The 9,282-nt window shown below is 35.0% G+C and overlaps 2 protein-coding genes across 2 annotated transcripts in view; both read left to right on the forward strand.

Moving 5' to 3' along the window:
- The window catches only part of Cbr-sru-6, a gene marked incomplete at both ends in the record, with an annotated part of 3,004 nt that extends 877 nt beyond the window's left edge, over window positions 1-2,127 (forward strand). The window contains 3 exons of the mRNA XM_002632878.2: window positions 248-406; window positions 1,568-1,777; window positions 1,930-2,127. Coding sequence (XP_002632924.2) covers window positions 248-406; window positions 1,568-1,777; window positions 1,930-2,127 — 567 coding nt within the window. The remainder of the gene's footprint in view (window positions 1-247; window positions 407-1,567; window positions 1,778-1,929) is intronic.
- A 2,230-nt stretch (window positions 2,128-4,357) lies between these two features.
- CBG21678 overlaps window positions 4,358-9,282 on the forward strand; it is a gene marked incomplete at both ends in the record, with an annotated part of 6,950 nt that continues 2,025 nt past the window's right edge. Inside the window, 3 exons of the mRNA XM_045235255.1 lie at window positions 4,358-4,801; window positions 8,558-8,716; window positions 8,762-8,975. Coding sequence (XP_045097389.1) covers window positions 4,358-4,801; window positions 8,558-8,716; window positions 8,762-8,975 — 817 coding nt within the window. The remainder of the gene's footprint in view (window positions 4,802-8,557; window positions 8,717-8,761; window positions 8,976-9,282) is intronic.

Here is a 9,282-nt window from a genome sequence, read left to right on the forward strand (position 1 = left end):
AATTCGTCTACCGGCCCGGCCCGGCCCGGCGCGGCCTTTTGCAACTATGCTATTAGCTGATACTTTTTTGAAATTTTGTAATATCCAGAAAAACAGACGGAGACTGAGACACACAATGCAATCATAATATGATTTCTTACCCAAATGAAACTGTATTTTTTTGAAATTTTTATTTAAACAACATTCAACTTATTTTCAGAAATACACGATCATAGATCCCTGAAAATACTAGACGAAATAATTGCAGATAAACTCAATTCTATTACGCGTCGGAGTGCCGTTAACCTGGATTTATCCGATTTTATTCACATTTTTTCTAATTCCGGCTGTTGGGGTTTGTCGTCAAATCAGTAGTCCCTATCCGTTCGGATCTGTTCATATCTATTACGCAAATCCTGCTTTTGGGGTGAGTAGCAGTTCTTTATGATTTTTGTAGTTCGGACGGAACTTCATGAAGTTCTCAAACTAATCTTGAGCTCAATTATCCCAATTCCGGTGAGAGATACTAAAATCCGCCAATTGATAAAATGTTTGACATGTTCACACCAACATTTTTAGAGTTGACAAATGTTTGGTATCTTTCAGAGAAATCGATATAATTGAGCTCAAACTCAGGTATAACAAGGGCGTTCCATTAGAATATTAGCGCCAACTTTGACATTGTAAGTACTGTATTTTTTGCAGTTTCATTCTGTTTGGAAATATGGATTTGGAAAAAAAACCCTGATGTTTTTGGCGTACTCAATATTCAACAAAAAAAAACAAAGTTATCGTATTTGTAAATCAGTTTTTTCCGCAAAATATCCGAAAATTAATTGAAACTATTCCCGAAAATTGCATTGCTTTTTGAGGTCAATTATCTCGATTCCGGTGAGAGATACCAAAAATGTGTTAACTGATAAAATGTTTCTCACATTATCACCAAAATTTTCGTAGTTTACAGGTTTTTGATATCTGTCAGAGAAATCGAGATAGTTGAGCCCAAATTGAAGTATAGGGTGGAACTCCATTAGAGCATTTAAGCTAATTTTGAAACTGTATTTTTTGCAGTTTCATGATGGTTTGAAATATATTGATTCTTGAAAAAAAATGTTGGTCGCGACGGACTTTAAAAGCAAACTTACTTTTTTTAGATCAATTTTTTTTTCGAAAATTCCCGAAAACGTTATTGTTGTTTCACCGTAAATTCTGTTATAGAGTGCATGCACTTTGAGCTCAATTATCTCATTTTCTGTATGAAATACCAAAAATTGGTCAACTGATAAAATGTGTATCATATTATCACAAACATCTTATGAGTTGGCAAAATTTTGATACATCGTTTTGGAACCGAGATAATTAAGCTCGAAGCAAGTGGCGTTCAGGATATGAGGTATTGAATCATGAAAATGTGATCTTTGAGATGAGTGAAGTTTGATGTGGATTTTTGAGAAAAAAAATCGAAAGTTCTTTAAAGTCTGCACTTTGAGCTCAATTATCGTAATTTGAAAACCTGTAATTTTATCAAAGCCGCAAAATTATGGGTATACTTTCTTATGGGTGATCTCTGATTTCAAATTTTTTGCAGCTCCGGAACTCCCCTCTATACCTTGGAAACACTCTGACATGGATGACATTATCAGTTATGGCAAATATAATACTTTTCTGGAAAGTGGCCAAAGCTAGAGCCCAACTGATCACTTTTCAGAGAAGTGGAGTCTCATATAAAGCCGAGTTATCACTGAGTATTACTACAGTAACCATGATACTGTTTTATGTGATCAATGGAACTTTCGTTGTGAGTTTTCAAATTTTGTCGGTTTCAAGTTCTCGAAATCAACGTTCGCTAAAATCATATGTTTGCTAAGATTCCTTTTTCAATATGTCTGATTTTTGAAGAAAAGTTATTTACTAAAATCACAGTTTAAATTGAACACAGCCCATTTTCAGGTAATGTACATTCTTTACTACGGAAAAGCGGCTTACTTCACCCACCTTGTTACTTTAAAATCCTTCGCTAACGACCTACAAACTTGTGTAATTCCATGGATCTTCTATTTGACTCATCCGGTGTTTAGGAAAAAGACGATCACAACTTCTGATGTTTTTGTTTCGACGAGTTCTTTCAAAAGACGAGTTATGAATTGATAGTTATAATATGTTTGAATTCGATGGACTTTTAAGCGTGTACCTAATACAATCCATTTAACGTGCATAATTATAATACTGTCTTGAAACGGTTAAATGAAGTTTTTCCTATGGAAACTGTGTTAGTGCAATAATAGAAAAATTTCATGACAATTTTGAGACAATACTATTTTAGGCAGTAATCATAAACCAACAGGAAGTTAAAGCAATCGATTGAAATTCAAGACGTTTTCGAATTAGTGATTTTCCCACCTTTTTTTTTCAAAAAATTGGGAAAATTGGGAGCATTTTAATATTGCAAAGTTCCAATTAACACACAAAGTTACCATGCTCTATTTATGCAATTCATTTCTAGGTCAATATAGTCATTTCTGTCCTCCATTTTTTAAAAATCGTGCAGCGATATTTTTGTCTGACAAAAAGAAGGTTGGAGAGCAGTGTATGCGAAGTGTAAAAGAGGGTGTCTCGGAGAAACGGAAGATTACGCATACGATAGAGGCGCAGATAAATTTTCTCCATACATTTTCTCCATATGAATTATAGTCGGAAGTTTTAAAAGTAATGAGTAAACTATTCTTCTGTGGCATTTTCCAAGATTTTTGGATTCAGAATCAATCTAAAAAAAATGGGATGTTCATCTGTAGTTACCAGAAATGAATAAGGCGGACATAACGTTGTTTTTTTTCTGAAAACAGGAAACGATTCTGGAAAAGTTTTGAGAATTAAAGGAGGCGAGACAGCAAAAATTTCGGGGGAGAGTTCGGAGGACGAAATCGCGCCGCGCTTATGTAGACCATCGGTCTTCAGGCGCCTTCGCGCCCCCGTAGCTCAGCCGGTAGCAGCGCTGTACCCCTGAGCTGCCTGTCATGAGTTTAACCCCTCATGGGGGTTCTCTATGCAAAATATCAGGAAAACTTTTTTTTGGTGTCTGGCCTCCTTTAACTAAAAAAAATTAGGTTTCAATCTGAAGATGAGAAATACAGTGCGTGTAATAAGGATAGGACCCCCTTTGATTTTGAAAAAAGTAAGAGAGATATCAAAATTCTGTGAATGCCATTCGATTCAAAATAAAAAAAAAACCCCCAGAAGCCAAATTTTTATAACTCTAGCACTTTCCGTACCGGTCCACCATCCAAAAGTCATTTTTTAGGCCGTGTAATAAGGATAGGACCACCTAGAATTTTTGAAGCGATACCCATTTTTTCGACTATTTTTCTTTTTGTATCACATTTATTTGTGCTGGTTTTATCGTTTTTCATAGTTTTATTTCTCAATCCACCTTATTTATCAAAAGTTCGGTCATTTTTTTTTGGATAAAGAAGAACACTTCTTAACAAAATTCAAGTTTATTAACAAAACTGGAAAATTCAGCGAAAAAAGACAATAACGAAGAGAAAAAATTAATAACTTGTTTCTCCTCCATTCTTCTGGACGACTTCGAACAATTTGTTGGGCATACTGGCCACGAGAGCTCTCAACTCCGCCGCTGTGATAGTGTTCAACTCGTCTTGCAGGATGTCCTTGAGCTGTTGAACCGTGTTGAACTGTCTTCCGTGCTTGTAAACGCGTCGAACCAGCAGTCCCCATAAATTTTCAATTGGATTGAGGTCGGGGCTGACTGCTGGCCACTCGAGATCCGTGATTATTTGTGCCTACACGCACTGTATTAACAGGCTAATTTTGATAATTCAAGAGGAGTCTGAACTCTTCAAGAGGAGTTCAAATTCCTAAAAACTACTGTACCCCGTTACTTCAGAAAGCATGCCGTAACTTCAACAAAAAGCTCCTAAAAATCTCCTGTCTCCCTTCCTTTAATTGATTTACTGTTTCTACGACTAATTAAGTTTTACAGTTTTCTTTCTTTGGTAATTGCTTTTTCACTTTCGGGTTTTCTTTAATTCTTTCTCTCATTATGTTCTCAATACCAAGTTTTCGCCATATTACATCCGGATTTTTTCATAAACAGAATATGGTATTTCCGCTACTTTATCTCTCATCCTTTTATCAACCTACATACACGAAAGTAAGGTATACGTCACGAGACAATGACAAACAGTTGATCTTACACATACTAAAAGAGTCATAACACCAAGAGCAAAAACTGCCAATTAAGAATCCTCTGGGAATTAGTGAGAATTAGTAGAATCACTCACTCCCTTCAAGAAGAGATGGACTAAAGAATAATAAGAGAGTGTTATTTTATTTCACTTCCGTTTTCTTCCCCACAAAAATGTCTAATTCCTTTCTATATCCGAATACAATTCATTTCGATCAGTCCTATATCAATTATCGATTTGATTGGAGCAACTTCTCCGTTCCTTTGGCTATTATCCCATGGATTTACATCATTCCAAGTTTTTCAGTAATCTGGAAAATCTGGAAAATTTACTGGACAACGAATCAAAATAAGACCGCAGATGTGAATCGTCATGTTTTCCTGGCAATATCCCTGTCACAGTTTGCATGCTTTGCCAATTTTTTCTTTGATTATTTCATGACACGACTTCCGGCAACTGGAATATTCACTTCGTATTGTGCAAGTATTCAACCGAACCATTGGTTAAAAATGATCATTTTTCTGGCATTGTACACGAATTACTTGTCATTGGCATTTCCGATTCTCCTTCCATTGATCAGATTGGTGATTGTGATATTTTCAAAAACACATCAAAAGGTTTGCATTTTTTGGGATTTCCAGGTTAATAGAACTGAAAAATTGTAGTATTGTATATAGTAAGTTGTACGTTCTTTCAGTGTAGAAATCATTGGGTAGTAATAAGTGTGGTCTTTGAAACAGTAAATGTTTTGGACTTTTAATGTTGTCTGGGCTGTTCAATACCGACCAAAATGCTGCCAACTTAAATTTTTGTTAAAAATGGTCAACTTTAATTATCTGAGAGTTCAGTAGTATGGTAATTAATTATCTGAAAGTTCAGTAGGTTTTGTATGTGGCTCATTGGTTTCAGGTATTCTAAACAAAAACATAGCGTTAAAGTTTGTAATTGACTACTTTTTTGTGAGAATTCATTAAAATAAGATAAACTAATCAAACGTTTCAGGAAGTTTTGACATTTGGTTGGTTTAAGGCGATATATCTCATTTGGATGAATTTGTACAAAGAATTTGATAACTACAACATTATAGTTCTATTTGCTTAACAGTCCTGAACATTTTCAGAATTATCCAGCAAAATTCACTATATTTTGTGACATTTAAAGTTGACCATTTTTCACTAAAAATAGTTAAAATTTATAAAATTTTTGCCGGTACAATATGTTATACCAGAACAACCGAAACAATGCGAAAAATTAAAACTAATTTCTGTTTCAAAGGCTACACAAATAACAAATCAATGTTATAATACTGACATTATCTTCGGAGTTTACCGTACACTCAAAATCCGCACGCTCACCTTGAAATCGAAATGCGACGTTTTTAAACTAAAATAGGTAGAATTAACACATCTTTGCAGAAAAATTGAAAATGTACTGTTTTAGGCATACTGAACTAGGAAAAAAAAAGAAAATTCCGTAAATCCCAAAAATTTTGAAAACAAAAAAAACCTGTTTCACCAAGTCTATATATGAAGGGTACACTTCTTAATGTAATCCCACACACATAAACAGGCGTTATAAAAATAATCTGAAATGTGGAAGAGAAATGCCGATGGCCGCGGCCGAAGGTTCCGCTACGAAAACTACCGTAACCCGACAATGATTTCTCGGATATTTTTTTTTGAATGTTAATGCTTCGCGACGTTTTTTCGCCCATTAGCTTAAATATTGCTACTCCGATAGCAAGACTTTCTCTGTTTCAGCTACTTGTATTACTTAGATTGCTTAATGACAGTGATTCCGATGAGTTCATCAATTCTTCGAAAAAACTTAAAAGAGCGCTCTCCGAATTGCAAAAGTCCATATTTTCTCTCTCTGCTCAAAATTCTGCCTACATTATAGTTAATGTAGTCGCTGTTTAAATTTATAACTGAATATCCATTAGCACTTTGATGACATGCATGCTGTCGAGGGAAAAACAATTGGGACAATCTAGAATGGACTAGAACTTTGAAATTGTGTAGTTTGAATTTTTTTCATGAATTTGCAGTATGCCTCTAACAATATTTCCAGAAACATTTCAATTTTACTGTTTTAGGCATAAACTAGAAATTAAAAAAAACATCTGAAGATAAACATCTTGTTTCACCAACTCTACATATGGAAAGTACACATCTAAATACACATATACGTGTGTTATAAAAATAATCAGAGCTGTGTAAGAGAAACGCTGGTGTCCGTGCAAACTAAGAAAACTACCGTAACCTAAAAGAAAACTAGCGTAACCTAATGCTTATTTTTCGGATCTGTAGTCTCGATTAACACTGCTTTTTGACGCTTTTTCTTTCAATTCTCTCAAAAAAAAATAAGTCAGAAAATGATTTTTTTGTTTAAAAAAAGAATTGCCGGAAAACAATCTTGAAAATTCTATTACAATTAGGATGAACAATTTCGCGGGCGGCTTCCCGGTCAATTTTCGATGCCTTGGCCGAAAATCACTACAGTAGTAAACGAAACTTATTTCTGTGGATTTAGTGGGATTTTCTGGACAAGATTTAGATTTTTCGGTATGAAAATGATCGCTTGCATCTCTAGAATCAGTTTTTCATTGAAAAACCAAACTTAATTGCAAAAGTAGCTTTAACGAGGCGAAAGTCTGAAATATTACGTTTTTGCCGCACTTTTTCGTAGATCAAAAAAGCTACGCTTTTCGAATTCTCAGGTCTCAAATTTTTTTTATTTAACAATCTACTTCTTACTTCTTACTAAGTAAGGAAACTTTTCTGTGTGTGTGTCTGTGTGTCCGTCTCGGACATTAACTTGAATAACTCAAAGGCGCGTGGGACTCCTATAGTGGTGTGTGGTATGTAGTCATGGACTGCCGAGCGCTTCATGTCTATGGTGTTCTGGGCCTTCTAGCTTATAGGGAAGCTACAGTGTTGAGAATCTAAAATTTCAAAACTATGCTCAAACTCAATAAAACTTCACGAAATTATGCAAAACGGTTTTTTGGCCTATCTATGTGTTGCCTGCATAAAATTGATCACAAATCTTCAGAACTGAAAAATTTTGAAAATTTCGTTTCTTTTGTATATCACTTGAATTTCGATCCTGTGGACTACTGGAAATGGGTCATAGTAGTTTCCTTTTGAATACAAGGTTCTCATGTTATGCAGAAAATTCCAGAACATTCCAGAAAATTCCAGAAAATTAAAGAAAATTCCAGAAAATCCTAGGCAGTTCCAGAACATTCTAGAAAATTCCAGAAAATTCCAGAACATTCTATAAAATTCCAGTAAATTCAAGAAAATTTCAGAACATTCTAGAAAATTCCAGAAACTCCCAGAAAGTTCGAGAATATTCTAGAAAATCACAGAAAGTTCCAGAATATTTTAGAAAATTCCAGAAAATTCCAGAAAATTCTAGAGCATTTTAGAAATTTCCAGGATATTCCGTTTTTTGAATGCTCAACGTAAACCCATGTTGAGGTTGAAAAAAAAGGCAAACAATTCGGAGGGTACAAAAATTCGGGGGTACAAGGGGGTACAAAGCAATTTAAGGGGTAAAAAATCCGCAATTCGGGGGTACAAAATACTGAAATACTGAAAAAGGGTCAGTTTTGTACCCCCAAACTGTGAGTTTTGTACCCCTAAATCATTTTGTACCCCTTTATACCCCCCGAATTGTTATACCCTCCAAACGTTTTGCCTGAAAAAAAGGTGAAGCGTTCTCTATAAGTATACAGGTATTGTAATCACTTCCCTATTTTTCAAGGTGATCTGAAACCAAAGGCTTAGAATTAAGGCTGTGTGTGGGTTTTTTTAATATCTGAATTTCAGAAACCTTAACAATCTGTAATCAGAAAATCCAGGAACATTCTAGAAAAAACAAGAGATTCTACATGTGGGCATCTATTCGAGAAAGTACGGTATTCAAAAATTCCGATATCGGGAAAATATAACTTTTGAAAATGAAAATACTCGGAAATTTCGGACACACGGAAAGTGGGAATTTCTGAAATTAGGAATTCAAATGTAAGATAAAGTAAACAAAACCCAGGAGGTTGAGCCCCCGGCAGGGGGCTTAAACCGACTGGTGTTCTCTGTTACAACTTCTTGTCTTGTCTAGGAATTTTTGTTTTCTACCAGACTGTACTTGGATTTGTCGATTTCTTCGAAAAAAACTTAAAAGAGCGCTCTCCGAATTGCAAAAGTCCATATTTTCTCTGTCTGCTCAAAAGTCTTCCTACATTGTATTTAACGTAGTCTCTGTTAAAATTTTCACCGGAATAACAATTAGCGCTTTGATGACATGAATGCCAAAATTTTGTGTACACAATTCCCACGCCTTGGTTGATACGAAACACATTTTTTCAGCGCAATGCCAAAGTGATTCGAATCCTTGTCCCCATCATTCTCATCTATCCAATATGCTTCACATTCTACCTGTTCCCAGCACTTGGAGTTTGCAAAACATACGAGTATCCATATTCATTTGGAGCCATATGGATTTATTATACTAATTCGATGTTTGGGGTAAGCAGTTACAGAGGAGGTTAAATGAGCCCTTTCCCATTACAGCTTCGAAACTCGTTTTTCAACTTGTGCTCCATTTTCTTTTGGCTCGTTGTTTCTGTTGTCATTAATTTCATATTGCTTGTCAAGGTTATTAAAGCGAAATCTCAAATTGTTCATCACGGAGGATCCAGTACCTCCTACAAAGCAGAGTTTTCAATTACCCTTACTACGTTGGCACTTATTGCTTTTTATGTGCTGAATGGAGTTTTTGTGGTAGGTGCATGCGCACCCGTAAAACATAATAGGAGTGCCCCTATACTGTCAAGTTTGAGTTCAATTTTCTAAGTTCTTATGCAAGGTATCAAAAATGTGTCAACTGATAGAATGTTTGTGATATTATGATAAACACGTTATCAGTTGACAACTTTTCAATATCTTCAACAGGAACCGAGATAAGTTGTCTCAAAGTTAAAAGTTTTATGTTATTTGTCTCAAGAAACCAAAAAAAGTTTACTGTTTCAAGATGTTTAAATAATTATTTCTTTTTTGTTTCGATCAATTGTCATGCTTCCGGCGAAAATTAT

This window comes from Caenorhabditis briggsae (genome assembly GCF_000004555.2).
Source record: "Caenorhabditis briggsae complete genome, chrIV, whole genome shotgun sequence".
NCBI classification, from domain to species: Eukaryota; Metazoa; Nematoda; class Chromadorea; order Rhabditida; family Rhabditidae; genus Caenorhabditis; species Caenorhabditis briggsae.